The sequence below is a fragment of the Rhinopithecus bieti genome, unplaced genomic scaffold (assembly GCF_001698545.2).
Source record: "Rhinopithecus bieti isolate Rb0 unplaced genomic scaffold, ASM169854v2 scaffold_2439, whole genome shotgun sequence".
Taxonomy (NCBI): Eukaryota; Metazoa; Chordata; class Mammalia; order Primates; family Cercopithecidae; genus Rhinopithecus; species Rhinopithecus bieti.
The window spans coordinates 3,853,744-3,871,258 of NW_016804232.1; the positions used below are offsets into that span (position 1 = coordinate 3,853,744).

Below are 17,515 nucleotides of genomic sequence, written 5' to 3' on the forward strand. Positions count from 1 at the left end.
TGTCGCCCAGGCTGGAGTGCAGTGGCGCGATCTCGGCTCACTGCAAGCTCCGCCTCCCGGGTTCCCACCATTCTCCTGCCTCAGCCTCCGAGTAGCTGGGACTACAGGCGCCCGCCACCGCGCCCGGCTAGTTTTTTGTATTTTTAGTAGAGACGGGGTTTCACCGTGTTAGCCAGGAGGGTCTCGATCTCCTGACCTCGTGATCCACCCGCCTCGGCCTCCCAAAGTGCTGGGATTACAGGCTTGAGCCACCGCGCCCGGCTCACAAAGATTTTTAATGAAAATAAATCATGCATTATGTACTCAATGGAGTGAGACTCGAGGCAGGTCACGTCAGCAGTGTTATCAGAAGGGCTGAGTCCCCTAGAGGCACTCAGGTGTCTCCAATTGTTCACTATCTCCCATATCATGGATCCGTGGCAATGTGATAAACACATACTACATTTAAAACATCATTCATGGTAAAAGATAGAGGCTACATAAAAATGCATCTCACAGACCTATATATAAGAGGCAACTGCACATTCGATCAAAAGGTCAACCCACTTGGTCAGGTTCACTAAGCCAAGCTGGGATCACAGACACCAAGTTGGAGTGGATCACAGATCCTCTGGCAGGAAGCGAGGTCACAGGAAAGCTACCATTGTGTGTTAGTTTCCCTTCGCCCCTGGGGGAGGAGGGAATAAATTTCTTACAAAGAGGAAACACAGGGATAGGGGAAGGGAAAGGAAAAGTGAAATTTTGCCCCATTTGAGAACAGGCTTATTCCACGAAAGCCAACCAAAAGAAGAGCTGGCGTTTGCTTCTCCGCATCCCCCACCTGCACTTCTCTGCTCCTCTCTAAATTACCTAGGAAACAGGCACCTCCTTTTACTCCACTCACAAGATAGGAGCACAATCAGGATGCAGATCTGGGTACCCCCAGTGGACGAAGTAAACACCCCGCTTCCTAGAGTGGGCTCCCTCTGATCCTCACAATGTCCACTGATTAGGCCCCGGCTCCCTAGGGAGCAGGCACAAGTCTCCTCCAGGGTCCCACCCTCCCCCCTGAGACTCTTTCAGTCCTGGCTGGATTGCAGGCTCATTCCACTAATGCCAGTCTTTGTTCTCATGCTCCCCTGGTGGTGTTAGCTACTGAATTTCCCAGCTGAATTTCACTTGGTTATTTCCGGGCCCTATCTACAACCTCACCGTGGCCCCCTGCACAATTTCTCTAGCTTGACTGATGTGAGGGCATTTGGGAGTCTTCTAATAAAATAAAACTCAACGCTTTTTTTTTTTTTCATTTTGAACACTGTAAGTGGAAATTAAAACATGCCTTGATACAGAACACTATTAATTCTTTAGGAATGAAGCCACAGTTATTTCCTATGTTTTTTATTTGCAGTTTGTGATCAAGATATTGTGGTGGCTAGGGTTACCTATTACAGAACAGCTCAGCAGTTGAGAACAAGTAAAAATAAATTTTGTTGTCTTGAAGAAAAAAATATGACGTGCTGGCCGGGCGAGGTGGGTCACGCCTATAATCCCAGCACTTTGGGAGGCCAAGGCAGGCAGATCACTTGAGGTCAGGAGTTCAAGACCAGCCTGGACAACATGGTGAAACTCCCTCTCTACTAAAAATACAAAATTAGCCGCGCATGGTGGTGCATGCCTGTAATCCCAGCTACTCAGGAGGCTGAGGCAAGAGAATCGCTTGAACCCGGGAAGCAGAGGTTGCAGTGAGCCGAGATCGCACCATTGCACTCCAGCCTGGGCAACAAGAGTGAAACTCTGTCTCAAAAATATATATATATGACCTGCTACACAAAGGGATGCAGCAGCACATCTCTGAAGACCAATGAGACAGCAGCCCAGCCAGAGATGCCTGGGAGGGGAGCCCTGTCACGGAGTCGCATGCTGTCAAACTGAAAGCAGGGGTGAATTCAACTCTGTGATGGAGAAATTCTGGGTAAGTGATGGGGAACCCAAAGATCTGTTTAAATATACAAAGGGCCATGGAACAAGTCTTAGTAATCACCCCAGACTCTTGCAGGAGAGAAACAAACAGCTCCTCGCAGAAGCCTGCTGGCCTGTACCTCTTGAGCCCTGTCTTCGCAACTCCCCTCGTGAAATTCACCCTCCAACCACACAAAGATTTTTCTCAAGTCCTTGCAGGTCTCAGGTCTTCCTTTGGCCTCCAGGCCTTGACAAATGCTCCTTTTTGCCTAGATTACTCTTTCCTCACCTCTTTCAGATGTCACCTCCTCCAGGAAGCCTTCTGGACTGCCAAGGCTGGATAAGTCCTTCACCTGCTCCCAAAGGACTCTTCGCTCTCTCCTCTGACAGCTCCCTTGTATTGACTTTTTGATGACCTAAAGCTTCACAGAAGCAGGCACTTGCTCATTTTGGTCAACACTGTTTAGCACTTATGCAACACTCAATAAGCAGATGCACAATTAACACATGACTGACAGAATGAACACAAAAATAAACAGTTAAAGGAATCAAATGGAATCTTGCTTTATTTTATTCTACGAAGAAGAAACTCATTGAAAACTGAGGTTAATGAAAAGCCTGGCCCCCCTCAAAAGAAATGAAGACATTAGAAGGATGAGAACATTCATTTTAGGAGAGACCCAAATTTCATAGCTTAAAGAACTGAGGAAGTTGGATCCTTTTCAAAGAGTACAACAAGAATCCAAGCTATATCAGAAGACAGGGAAAAGAGAGCAATAAAATGCCAGATCGGTTACTCTAAATTAACCCAAACTGTGAACAGCACACAGAGGAAAATCAAGCCCTTTCCCCAAGAACTATGAAGATACCGCACAAATTTATAGGTATAAGATCAAGAAAGCTAAGGCAGGATGGGAGACTGCAGCTTCAAGAGACATCAAAGGTAACATTCTTTAATTATACAAGAAAAAGGAGGAGGGCCGAGGATAATGTTGCCTCCATTAAGAAAGCGGGAGGGAAAGCTGTTAGCAGATGGCTGTGAAATGGCAAGAGTTGCTATTTCTCATGCTTTTACTCTAGAAGGGAAGGAAGGAAGGAAAAAGAGAGGGAAAAGACGGAGGGAAAGAAACCATAGGCAACAACTAAAAAAGTGCCATTTGGGTGGGTGCCAAATTAGAAAAGATAAATAATTACATGGAATCTTTAAGCAACTGGATTCATGATCCTGAACTGAGTTGCAGATGGGACCTCCCATTAACATGGATCAGACGCATGCTTGGATGCTAAGTTGGGAAGATGTTACCAAAATATGAATTGCCTAGAGGTTGTTGAAGACAAATATATCACTGAAATTTGGAAAAAGACAAACAAACATCATGCTCACCTTAACTACAGGGAAAATACCTACTTGTTCGATGTCAGATGGGTGTCATGGAAGAGAGGCAGCTCTCCTGTGTTAATCTCACAGTATCTAAGATTAGGGTCCCCATCCAAGTCTATGAACTGCCAACTTATTCCAAAGAATCAAAGTCCCTCCCTTATGCCGGCGCAGTGGCTCACGCCTGTAATCCCAGCACTTTGGAAGGCTGAGGCAGGCGGATCACCTGAGGTCAGGAGTTCAAGACCAGCCTGGCCAACATGGCGAAACCCCATCTCTACTAAAAATACAAAAATTAGCCAGGCGAGGTGGCGCATGTCTGTAATCCCAGCTACTCGGGAGGTGGAGGCAGGAGAACAGGTTGAACCTGGGAGGAGGCGGAGGTTGTGGTGAGCCAAGATCGCGCCACTGCACTCCAGCCTGGGTGATAGAGTGAGACTCTGTCTCAAAAATAAAAAGTTAAAAAATGCAGATTTTACAAATGTACAAATGTACCAGAAATACTTTGTACATCGCCTGCTCTCAGGAAGGATGAGGTGGCTAAGTTAGGATTAGAGGTTGTATACAATAACTAAATTTTAAAAGGGAAGCAGAAACGACAATGTCTCCTCACGTGGTCAAGAAGTCACTCTGATGGGAAGGCTGTGAGTATGGGTCACCTGGAATTCCACCTCCATGGTGACTGCGATAAGCATCCGAGCAGTTCCCAACTTCTCTGCCCTATGGTGGCACTTATGAGTCCCCAAGTCCTACCCTAGGAGTTTTGGTGTCCACAGAAGATAAGTACTGCCTTGGACTAATCACATTATTCCAGAGGAGGTCAGGCCGCCGGGTAGGGGCAACACAAGGAAGTAGCCGTGATGTGTTTAAAGGTGAGAATGACATGACTACTACTCAAGTGTCCAGGGTAGGAAAATATCCATGTAAGATGGCTCTTAGAGACTTTCCAAGGACGTGGGTTGTTAGATAGGCCTTGAAACATAAGCAGGATTTGAAGGCAAAGAGAAAGCAAGTAACTGGTCCAGGAGAAACAACTATACAAGCAGGGCAACAAGGGCAGGGCTAGCACCAGAGCAGCGGCCAACGGAAGCTGAGTTAGCTGTAGAAGAGAACAGTGCCAGGCGGCAGGGGAAGAGAGGACTGGACCAGTACACCAAGGGGCTAAGTGATTTTCTCTAGAAAATGTGGTCTCTCTTGGTCTTTTCTTTCTCTTCCTGGCCTGGGTGGTCTTCAAGCTTCTCCCTGTCTCCTTTAATAAATTTATCCTGAAAACTGATGAATAAAATTGTTATCAAATTTTTCCAAATGCTACAGGACTTTTCTCACTGTTGTTCCCAGTTTCATTCGCTATCTCCCAAGACTGAGATACACAGACTCACGGTTGCATCAGGCACAAGAGTAGTCAAGATTCACTGGCAAATCTGGAACACTAAGAATTACTCCTAAATCTCTATTGCTTTGCTCGAAGTTGTCTTGCAATGCAGCTCTTTAAAAGTCTATGGAAGTCGCTCACTGTTTCTAGTCTTAAAACATTACCTCTGGATTACTAAAAGAAGGCCAGGTCGTTCTATTGAATTTCTAAGAGAAAGACAAGAATAAGCAGGGAGCTATTCTTAAGCTCACAAATAACAGTTTTGCAAAGGTCCATGGACTTGTTTGGATCTCCTCACTCCAGGTCTCACTGCAATTCAAGACTAACAGCCAAGGAAGCATGAGACCTAGCAAAGCCTCCAGGGTGTGATCCAACATCAGTCTTTCTGGTTGAACAATCTAATTTTCAAAGGGGGGAAAAACACAAAGCATTTCTGATTGGCTCATCAACTGTTCTCCAAAGAGGTAAAAGACAGTCTGGATGAGAAGAGAACTAAGAGCTCAGGGAACTGTCACTGCCTTTACAGTTTGGTCAAGACAAAACTGTTCATTTGTGCCTCGCAGGCATTTCTGTCTCTCACAGTCTCAAGATGACACTTGGATAGTAAGAGAGAGAAGTATGAGCAGGTGTACCTATTAAATATGTAAAATATACACCCTCTCTTCCATTCACTCAGAAGATGTATTTCTAAAGGGATGTGGAAAGTCACCTAATATAAAGACAGACAGGTAGAAAAAAAATCTATGCAGTTTTTTAGCACACAAGAATGCAAGTGGGCTTAGCACAACAGCCTTCCACAGAAAATAAATGCAAGCCAATTAAAAATTCAGGGTTTTTTTCTTTAAGCTAATTCCTCAGGTTTTGCTAATTAGCAACCAATAGTTCTGTCATCTGAGCTGGGGAACATAGGAAGAATACCAGTGGTATGTTTTCAATCAAAGCATTTGCATGGAAGAATGAATCATATTTTCCATGAAGAATTACTGCTTAGGAGCAGTTGGGGGCAGAAGAAATGCAGCCTTCCACAACTATAAAACTGTAAAGGAGACCTGAAATTTTTTAAAAAGGAGGCATCGTTCTGCCCCCTTTACCAAAACCAGCAGAGACCCTATAGTATGACATGACTAGTGAATCCGAGGAACTTTGCACAAAGATCCCTGCAGGAATAGTTTAAAGACTTCACAGTAAGACAGAAGACAATGCAACACATGTTTTCTGTAAGAGGGAAGTGAATAAAAGTTAAGTGTCGGCCAGGGTACAGGAATGCTTTAACTATTATGTCACCTGCCTTTGAAAGTTTATAGAAGATAAATGCATGGCAGTCAACGAAAGCAAGGAGAGATGGTGGTTTGAAATACCTGGCTCCACACAGAGCATGGGCAGAAGAAAATTGCTGAGGAATCTTTGGGCAGAGGATGGGGCTTCTTACCCTGACTCTGATACAAGAAGATCAGGTCCTCCAATCTAACCCCTCCCATGCTCCCCCAAACTATAAAGCGCTAGTGATCCTGTAACTGAGAGCCTGTCAGCACCATGCCATGCCTGAGCCATGCATCTAAAACGTCTACTTTCACGCCTTGATATACAGCCCATCCACTGTGATGCTTCATGAGCGAAAACCCCTAATCCCCCGGGAGGATTTTATTCTAAACATATGCTGTGAATGTCTGAAGTGCCCGCTGTCCCTGAGCTTTCTTTTTTCTTTTTTTTTTTAAAGCCACAAAACCTAAAATACTTTGATTTTGCCTAACTACAATTTCTAAAGATGCAATATTGCATTCCCAAATATAATAAAATCTTGTGCAATAAAATTTTACAGATGTCCTTCTGAAGGGGAGAAAAAAAAAACAAAATGGTTTTCCCTTTTCCGGTCTTACAGGAAGCCTGCCCACACTTTAGAAATACAAAGTTCATATATATAGAAGCACAAATTAGGCATCTTGGAAAGTCTACAATTTCCAACCACAGAGAAATGAAGGAATTGCTGTGAGTGTTCACATGGCCAGCCCACTGGATTACAGGAGTCTTTTCTTTTGACCGGCTCAGCAGAGCTAGCAAACAACTCAAGGGCAAGGGGAATGGCCTAAAAAGATGTCTCTGAACTTGAGCTACTGAAGGTCTGCAGTGCGCCTGTGTTGTTGACAGGGCCCAGGACCGAGACAAGCTATACCCACAAGATAAACAAATGTGACCAAAACTGTATGTCTCATTTTAAAAAGAAGGCATTTCTTCATACACTAAAAAAGTCATGGAAAATTTATCACCTTCAGTTCACATCAATCATTAGCTTTGCCTGGATAATTAAATCCATGTGAGCAGACAGATTTTATTATAAAGTGTCTTAAAAAATACTTGTGATACTGGTAGGAGATTAAGTAATTCAACAGAGTTCTAAAGAAAAAGTAAAGTCATATCCCATATGATGCTGAGGCTTAGCTTAGGATATCTTTAAATTATTCAATATGAATAAATAATACCGTATATCTTTTATGTTCCTGCATGTATTAAAGTTTGCATGTGTTACATAAAACACTTTCTGCTAAGAATTTAAAAGTTAACACTTTTCAAACTCGTTTAAAATCTTTACAATTTCTTCACTTACTTAACAGAAAAAAATTATAGTCTATCTACTGAGGTTGACTGAGAAAAGATTATGTTCAGAAGGCCACAGTGCACAGCTCTAACCACACCACAGTTACAGGTTTGCAGTTTGCTCAGTTCCTAATCTGTGTTATAGTAGGAACTGGTCTCAGGCAAGCAGGTGACCAGGTCTGGTGAAACAAACAAACAAACAGTCCACACTGAATCAAATACGAGTGCAACCCTCACAAACATGACTTAGAGAGTCAACTTATCACATATTGATGAGGAGGAGGAGGATGAGGATGTAGAAGAGAAGGAAAAAAGGAGGAGAAGGAGAAAGAGAAAGCAGAGAAGAACTACCTTAATACTTTTGAGGCACTTACCATGTGCCAGAGATTTTAGTTAATACTGTATTTGCATTGTCTCAACTTCCACAAGAACACCATGGAGCAGGCAGTCATATTATCACCTCATCCCATAGCAAGGAAAGGATTCCTAGAGGGATCAGCACGCTTGTCAAGGTCACACAGCTAGCAAGTGACAAAGCTGGACCTTGAACCCAAATTCCCGGAGCACTGAGCCAATCTGTGCACTCTTTAGGACTTCCCGTCCATATTATCTATATAATAATGTAATTTATGACCAATTTAGGGAGTACATTGGGATGGTAGGTCAAAATCGCATTTGCCATTTGGTTACAGACAGCTTACACAGTTTATAAGTTATCACACAATATTAACACTGATTTGAACAATACAGTGGGAAAATCTAATGAATACCCCACTATGAATGCTGTAACCTCAAAACAGAGTGATGATCGACCAATTCGGATCCCCCTAAGAGCTCTCCCGTGCCCACCGTTAGTTAATAGGAAATTGGAGGTCCAGGAGATGGGTCCCACTTGCACCGCTGAGGGAGGATGAGGGTCCCAGGTGTAGAGAACTCCCAGCCCCTCAAAGGACAGGAAGACTCAATGGGGGAAACCGTTAAAACAAACGAACCAAGAACAAGCTGCAAGTTGAATGGCACAGAGAGTAAGTTAACGGTTATCTGCTCACTACTGTCAGTCAAAGAAGAAGTCCTCATCAGCTGTCCTGACTAATTAAATACCTCACTAATTAGTGGGCATCTTGAAAAGACGACAAAACATAAATATGAGATGGGAAAAGTTTGTGTTCACACATACGAACAAAAACAATGCAGGGAGCTTTGGCTAAGGGTCTAGCCTGAATTTTTCTTAAAAAGTAAGTCTACTACCTGGGTCTATAAATATAGGTAGAAAGCATGCAGGAGTCCCTCAGATTTTCTGCCTGGATGATGTTTAAAAGAGACTCACAAATAAAAATATAATGCAGAAAACTTAGGAGTGTGCCCAGAGAAAAAGCCTACCAAGACTATTTTAAACCTTCATTCCTGAAAGGAAAGATGAATAAAATAAAACTAAGCAAATCCTGAATGAAGGAAGGAACCAGCCCAATAGCCTTCCCCCTTATTTCTGTAGTTACAGAAATAAGACTGATAACCACTTTTGAAACAGAGAAGTTGTCTTTTTCAAAAGCTTAGAAGAATCCAGAAAACTCTCCTCCGTGCTTCTGACCACTTTTAAAAAATGCACTCTCCACTTAAAATAAAATAATGTAGCTTCCATCTTTTCCAACAATATAATCTGCTTGTGGGGGGTGGGGAGTAGTGGTTGCTGAGACTTAAGGTTATGCGAGACCCTTTGATCTGAGGAGTGAGCATTTCCCTTTGCTGCAAGCCAACTAATGAAGGGATGAAATTAGCTTTTATCCTGGGCACTTTCTTGAGCAAAAAAACATGCACTAATCAGCTGTCCTCACTAATCAGTCATCTGGCTAATGACCTTTTGCCTTAAAACACTAAAATTTCTGAATGATGTGGAAAAGGGGAAACACAAACCAGTCCCCCTCACTGGAGCTCAATGGATCATCTGGAATTGGAGCCGGGAAGGTTAAATGGCGAGTCTGAATCCTGGCAAGGTGATAAATCTGTAATCAAGAGCTGCAAGCTTTGGCACCTCAATATGAACTTCATTACTCCACAACCAAATTGTATTTTTTTAACTAGAAACAGGCCAGAAATAAACTCAACCCTTATACATTTTTCTTTATATTCTGCCTTTGGAGAAAACCATCCCATACTTGAGTTCAGAGTCCTACTTAATTTCTTAAACGTGATTAGCGCTGGAAAGGAGTTTCTGATGTGTCTGGCATGCTAGTTAGAGAGGAAAATACAGCATAACGAAAAATCTTCCGTATTAAGGAATTTAGCACAGATTTGTTAAATGAGGTTTGTTTTCAGAAACCATCAAAAATGGGAATAGCCAAAATCATTAAATTAAAAAATCATTAAAAATGGGAATTGCGGTTGTTGAGGACTTCTCTTAATGTAGCCTGCTTTCATAACTTCATAACAACAATTTTTTTTCTCCTGCAGCATCTGTTTAGATGGAGTAACTTTACCTCTGCTTCTCAACAAAAGTCTCATGTGGATTAGTCACCAATGGACCACTTTCCTGCAGACCGCCCCACTGAAGACTGACGTTGCTTAGAGATGTAAGAAAACATCTCTCTCTAAAAAGAATGGGTAGGAAGTAGTGAAAGTAAGAGGGAAAGTGGAAAGAAACTTACACCTTTTAATAAATTATACAAGCCAAAACTTCATAAAGTGCGCACACACACATACACACACACACACAGCCCTCCCCATAGCTCCTGAACAAGTGCTGACTGGCATGGGCACTTACGGTAGTGGGGCTCCATGTAACCATTCCTGGGGTCCATGGCAAACACCGTCCCACGGTATGGCACAGAGGGCTCCGCCAGGTGTGGCAGGGACCCATGGATCTCTTTCTTGATCAATGAGGCCCTCTCGTCACTCGATGTTGAAGGTTCCTCACTGACTTTGCTGAGCCCCTGGACATTCTGTGGCTGCATAGTGATTGCGTTTCTTCTCTCTCTGTGATAAGTCTGTCCAGGACTTTCATCCTCTAAAGAAAGAAGAAAAATGAAAGAGTCTGTAAACTACTTTAAGGAGCAATTAAAAAACCATGATCAGTGAAGTCTCATTCTCGATATCCCTCTCCCGGAAAAAAAGTCTCTTTCTCATTCACGGCAACTTTGAAAGCCACAGGGCTGGGACGGGATCTTTGCAAGACAAAATTGTTTATGAATGAGGGTACAACGTACACAAATACACAGGGAAGGATGAAGGGGAGCAGGAAATGAGCCTATTAAACGGAGATGTAGGGGTCGGCAAATTGGCATCACCAGCTTCTAGCTGGATCTGCGTGTGAGGTTTCTGCTCATGGGCTGTCCAACATCTTGCAGGTCCTACATGGAACTGAAACCTTTGCCAATCTAAGACTGTGCATGTCCAGCTTCCCTTTGCCTGCCTGGGGATGCGGGGCCTCCAGGGTGACACAAAGTCCTTCCAGCTACCCACTGAGGCTCTGGTTGCTCCAGCGAATGTAGGGCCTTTGCTCCTAAAGAATGACCTATTAGGAAGTTATCCAAAAGTGTATGTGGTTTTGTTGTTTTAAGTCAGATTTGCAGCCCAGCAAGAGATTTGACAGAGCCAAAAATGGAACAGAAAACTCATTGGTGACAAGGGATAAAGGTGCCAATCATGAAAACCTACCGAGCCTCTAGTGAGATACTTCCTGCTTCTGTCCACACAACAAAGCTGAGACCTAACTGGAAAACAGAATGAGACGGAAAGTCCAGATGTGAGATGGCTCTGAGGGTGAGGAAGGAAGGTATGGGGGATGTTGATATGTGTCCATGTTCTGGTGGGTCCATACATTTCTTCAAAGATGTAAGAAACAGCTTGAAGAAATTCCATATACAGTTGGTATTCCAGTTTCCTAATACTTCAGTTCCTTTTGATCAGTAAGAACTTTCCATCTCTCCACTATGATTCTCTGCAAATGTGATTGGATGACCTTGCTATAATAGCGGATCAAAGAACCCATGCATAAAATTAAATCACACAGACTATGTGAACCCACAACAAGTGGACCAATTCATCTCTTTGAATCATACGTAAACTCTAAACTACATGATCCCAAACAAGTTCCACATTTAGTCAACAGACTGTGCTCTGGCAGACAAGTGCTGATGGAAAGAAAGCTGCTGTCCAGGTACCGCTTAGACATCTAATGTAAAAACTGTTTCCTATTCCTATCTAAAAAAAAAAAAAAACAAAACAAACAAACAAACAAACAAAAAACTGTATTTGGGTATAAATAAAACCATTGTTGTGCATTTTAGATAAACATCTTGAACACATCTTATTCCCATATACAAATTTATCTTCAAAATAAGCCATAAAGCAGATAGGATTAACTAAGGGCTCCCTCAATAAACAGAAGAATAATGCTTTAGCAGTTTCAGAACCCTGCTCAAATTCAGAAGAAAGTAGAACTGTGAACACAGACTTGCATAAAAATACAAACTGAAAATAACAAATACTATTTATGTTGACTCAGGACTTGAACTACCTAAAGCCAATAGCAAGTTTAGTCTTTCTGCCTGTGTGTAGGACTTGAAAACTAAGCAACATATTCCTTACCTTAGCAAATGACTTACAAAACAGAATAGACAATGAGGTATGTTTTGGTCTTTACAGAGAATTTGCTGACTACTAAAGGTAACCGTGAAACATTATTTTAATATTGTTTTGTGCAGATCCTCATCCCAAACCTTATAATTAAGGGGTAAATTATACATTTAATCTATCAAGTAAAAACAAAAACAAAAAAGTCCTGTAATCCCACATGTCCACATTGATTTCTATGAAAGCAATTCACACCATGCTCCTGGTAATTTTAAAACAAACTACAAAAGATAAAATACATTTTTATTTTCCCTTCTAACTAATACTTTTAGGCAGTAGGCCACCCTTGTACTTCATTAGCAGAAAACCCACAGTTTATATAAGAATGCTGCAGTTATGTAAAAGCAAAAGGGTGTCAAAACACTACAACTTATGTCAGTTTTATAAATATTCCTATAACCTACAAATGGCCCAAGTCATATTTTCCACTAATTTGTGCTCTGTATAAAGCCTTTATTTCAAACTTAAATCAGAAATGAACTTCCAGCACTGAGGTGCAAATTCTGTAGAAAGGGACCTTCATTTGGAGGCCAGAAAACCCTTCCTCAGGGGGGCTGTGACACGTAATTAGCATTCTCTGGGAAAGATGAATAACCAAGCTCGGCTAACCTGTTCCAGGTTTAAAACAGGATTTCCTTGACTTAATCGTCCTAGAAGAAATTAACTTTTCTTCTCTTAAAACGGCATCCCTATAATAAACTCTGTCTTACAAACTACGTGTTTATGATGAGTATTTGAATCCAACCTCACAAATAACTGAATAATGAATGGGTTATGGCCTGGCCAGAGAGTCCTCCCACCATTCCCCCAACCTCTTGAGAGAATAAGCTCAGAGAGGGTGATGGGGCGGCTGAGTGGGGAGGGTGAGTGGAAATGAGGCTACCTTTTAGCTCAATGATTTTCTTAATGAGAGTTCACCCAACAAAAGTAAATATTAAAGTTATAACAAGAAGTTAGTGAAGTGCACATTTTTAATACAGAAAAAATTAAATTAAAATTACTATTCCCTTAGTAAAGTTAAATGCAGGCAGAATTTTTTTTTTTTTAATGTGAAAACTTCCATCAGGAAACTTACTTTTACAATAGTCAGTGCTACCCTAATTTTACCCAACCACACATCTCAGCCCCAAAAGGAAAACTCCAGCAGACAAATACTTCATGAAGTTTACCTCCTGTACCAAGTTGCTTGTGACGGGCATTCATATGAAAACCTGACAGTACACACACTCCACAATACAAACAGTTACGAGGCTTGAAAGAACTCTGTATATAGGGAAAGGGACACTTTCCAAGCAATATTCCTGCCTGCTCTTATAAATTTAGCAACCACTTCAGCAAGCCAAAAGACGAAAGCTGTCTAATCTTGTTCATTTGAGCCGAGTTGTTCAATAAAGTTTGAGAGTCAGTGCAGACAGGCTACGCCAGGCCAAATTATTGACAGAAACACACTGTCCACCATGGCAACAGGCAGAAGTCTGCTGCAAAAATGTAAGCAAACAGCCCACTGCTCCAAGAGCATCTGCCAATGGACTTTAACAGCCAAACACAAGGCAACTGTTCCCGCTTCTCTATGTTTAACAGCTGCAAACTCGGGGGTCAAACTGAAACATGCAATTCACTAAAATCTTTCAGTAAAAAATGACTTTAAATACTGTCATCATAGTCCCACTTTGTACCTCCTCCTTTTTGCATATCCATCCTCAAGTGGAAGTTAACAAATCCCTGCCCCCAGAGAGCTGCCCAAAGCAGCACGTTTTAGAAACTGTCCCAGAATTTCCAAACTCATCCAAAAGCAACTGACATCAAGATACTCTTAGTGCTAGAAACTCAGAAAAAAAAAAAGTGGGGTCCTTGCAAACAATGCTTAGGATGATTGCAATAAAGGACTGGAGAAAGTAATCACGTTGCTGCATGAAGCAGGACTCGAACATGCACTTGTGTGCGCTTGCAGACAAACACCTATCCGATTTCTCATGGTAACCGAAGAAACAGGTTTGGGTTTTTTTGTTTTGTTTTGTTTTGTTTTTTTCTGCCCATGACTTGAGAGAAAAGTTTCAGGCGATTCCTTCAAGATAAAAACAAAACTCTGCCAGGCATCACTAACTAAGGACACCTCCTGTCACCTAACAAAACTTGCTGATTAGGAGCTCACAGCATACCTGTTCACCCCTTTTTCCCCCTTAGGATTGATTTTTCCCTTAAAACCCATTTTAATACCACTACTCCTCTCTTGTCCCAAGACCTAGAAGATGGGGAGTATAAGAGAACAGACAATACTTACAACACAGTCCCCAGGCTCTGGCTAGCTACTTTGTGCCAACTTCTCTTGGTGAGCTCTCTCTAGCTGCGCAGACCCTCTAGGAACATTCTCGGTGTCTCTCTGCCTCCCTCTCCCTCTCCCTCTCCCAGGCAGTGCTGCTCCCATTAGAGGAATTAAAAGTGGTTGGAGCCATGCTAAATTTAACAAGCTCATTAGTATTCTTTCTGAGTGCTTCCGAGTGAACTCTCCCTATTCAAGCCTCTCTCTCCAGCAGAAGGGTCAGGCGGCTAATCATTAAATCAAACTAATGTCACCCTATCACAATCAGCCCGAGAGAAGGAGGGTTTATTATTTCAGTTTATGCTAAATAAACGGTTTTACAAATGGTCCCCAAGCAAGGTCAACAGCAGCTTCAATTACAAGACAAACTTAACAAGAGTTGCTATAAACCAAGTACTCTGTATTGACTTAAGAACAGGCTCCGCTCCACATATTGCCACTAGCAGGATTGTACAGGAATGCATATTGTAAAATAAAGGAAGGGGTGAGCTTTTTTCTTTGCCAGAATTTGCGAGTGCACAGCGACTCCTCATTCACCTCTCTCCAACCAGCTAGCCGCTCAGCTCAATTCACCCCACACAAAGGCTGGAGCCTAGACCTCAATGGACCGAGTGAAACATGTTCAAAACTAGGCTCTCTATTGTGACTGAATTTCTTAACATCTTTTCAAAAAGCGGAGAATGCCTTGAGGCTAAAGGAAGAAACAGGCTAATGGTGAATTGGGAATTCTGAGCAAATTTCAGAGCCCTTTCCTCCTAGCTTTTGAGGTTGAAAGCAAGCTCTTTCCTTTCAAGTTTCAAAGTCCTTTTTCCTCCCGCAGTGTCACAGAAGGATTTGAAAAGAAGGTAATTGTGCTCGCAGTCTCCCTGATCAGAGCTTACGTCCTATTTCTGGTATTTCGGAATACTTCTTGCAATAATAGTGCATATAGCTCAATCCCTTAACCGGCCTGCACTCTGCAATTGCTCATTAAATGAACAATTGCGGGTATAAAATGCCTTTTATGTTCAAGGTCTGGATATAAGATAAGCATTCTAGGACTCTAAATTTGGTTTACTAAGGAAACTCTCCATCATTAAATTACAAAACTGAAGTCAGAATATCAGGCTTTCCCAGAAAAGTGGCACTCAGGTTGCAGCGAGCCAAAATGAAGGGCGGATGGGGCAGGCAGGGAGGAGGCAACAAAATGTTAAGGGGGGAAAAAAAAAAAAGACTGGAGGATACTCAGATTTCTAGCTGAATGAGATTCTAACAAGAAAATACTATTTCCGTATTTAAGGTCTGAGTTTGTGAAACCTCGTTACTTCTATATTGAATGATATGATAAAGTCATGTTCAAATGAATTAAAATACAGGACTAAGGCTCCATATATATGTTGTTGACTAATCTGGACCCCTCACAAGCAAACATCTTCCCCATCCTTAAGAAAAGAAATAACCCTTCCCATCCTTATTTACATCGTCTCATGTGATCCTCACAGCAACCCAGTGATGGCAGTAGGACAAGGTATGAGGCCCAGTTTCCAGACCAGAAACTGGTCGTCATGTCCCAGGTGAGCAAGTGATGCAAAGAAAATTCCCAGTATGCTTTACTGAATCCACACATCCCTGTCCCCTGTTAACACGACAAGAGCTGTATTCCTGAGTAGACTTTTGGAATGATACCTGGATATGTGCCCCAACATCCACCACCACCAGTAAAAGAAAAAAAAAAAAAGAAAGTAATGACATTGCTATGCACAGACAATTTCAAAACTGAGACACTCTCCCATTAAGTTTTTGACAACATAAATCCACTCCTGGAAAACATCGAGAGAAACCCAAATGACAAATCTATGGGGAGACACCGGACCCGCACGGAGGACCCGCACAGGTGCAATCCTCCCACTTCCACGCGCAAAGACACACGCAGGCCCAATCAGCGCTGCACACCCTCTCCACCACACTCCGGGACTCAGCCAGGGGCTTTGTGTGTTCCAGGCGTTTTTAATGTGTCTCCAGAAGCCTGGGGCCCCGCCCTCATGTCCTGAACAAGACACAGAGCATCGTCCCTCCTTTCCTCTAGGGAAATTGCTTCGCTGTGTTTGCAAGGAGCATTATTTTATTCATTTTCCTATTATTCATTTGTTGCATCTTATCAGCTTTTATTTCTTTAGTTATTTACATGTTGATGCTCTTTGAATAAAAACCAACGGAATCCAAGCCCTCGCCTCCCTGTTTCAGAATTCTCCCCAAGACTGACCAAAGAGAGATCAGAAATGAAAAACAGAAGAGGCTAAGTATATTCCAAAGCACTGTAGAATTATGCTAGGAAGGGAGAATAAAGTTCCTGTAGTTTTTAAAAGCAGAATATTTCCTCTTTCCATCTAGCCTGCAGTTCTGCCAAGCCACGGGCTGCTTCCTAGAATATCTAGAGCTTGGCTTCCAAAGGGCGTGAGCAAATAATGCCTACTCTAAGAACATTTCCAATACCCTCGGGGTCAGACTTTGCCCTTGTGCTGCTGCACATACATCTCCCATTGACAATGACGGATGACAGAGGGAGGGGCCCAGATGGATCAGGAGAAAGCACTCAGCTTTGTTTGCAACCTTTAAAGTGCACTGCCAGGCCTGCAACCTGAGAGGGCTGCAGCAGAATTTGAAGCCTTGGGGAAATTCAAGTGACAATCTTCCCTCAGAGATGATGGGATTGCTCTCTCTTCCTACTTTCACCAACCAGGAGGTCCCAGGGTGAAAGGAGAGAACGTAGAAAATGCTCTCTATCAGGCTGAGTGCAGTGGATCACGCCTGTGATCCCAGCACTTTGCAAGGCCGAGGCGGGCAGATCACCTGAAGTCAGGAGTTCAAGACCAGCCTGACCAACATGGAGAAACCCCATCTCTAATAAAATACAAAATTAGCTGGGCGTGGTGGCACATGCCTGTAATCCCAGCTACTTGGGAGGCTGAGGCAGAAGAACCGCTTGAAGCCAGGAGGCGAAGGTTGCAGTGAGCCAAGATCACGCCATTGCACTCCAGCCTGGACAACAAGAGCAAAACTCTATCTCAAAAAAAAAAAAAAGAAAGAAAGAAAAGAAAAAGAAAATGCCTTCTATCAGAGCCATAGAGTAGCTTAATTGTTTTAATATTTCTACTGTTCTTTTTGCCAAAGAATAAAACATAGTCTAGACTGACCAATATCCCAATGGCTTCCACTGGAAACCATTTGCTCCAAAGAACAGCAGGTTAGAGCTCAAACCAAGGCAAAATTCTCACCTCACTCCCCAACTGCTCAGTTTACAGAGATC

At 42.6% G+C, this 17,515-nt stretch overlaps 1 protein-coding gene across 1 annotated transcript in view; it reads right to left on the reverse strand.

Moving 5' to 3' along the window:
• GLI3 (GLI family zinc finger 3) overlaps positions 1–17,515 on the reverse strand; it is a 285,310-nt gene that overhangs the window by 177,686 nt on the left and 90,109 nt on the right. The window contains 1 exon segment of the mRNA XM_017867363.1: positions 10,039–10,281. Within this exon segment, the coding sequence (XP_017722852.1) occupies positions 10,039–10,281 (243 nt within the window).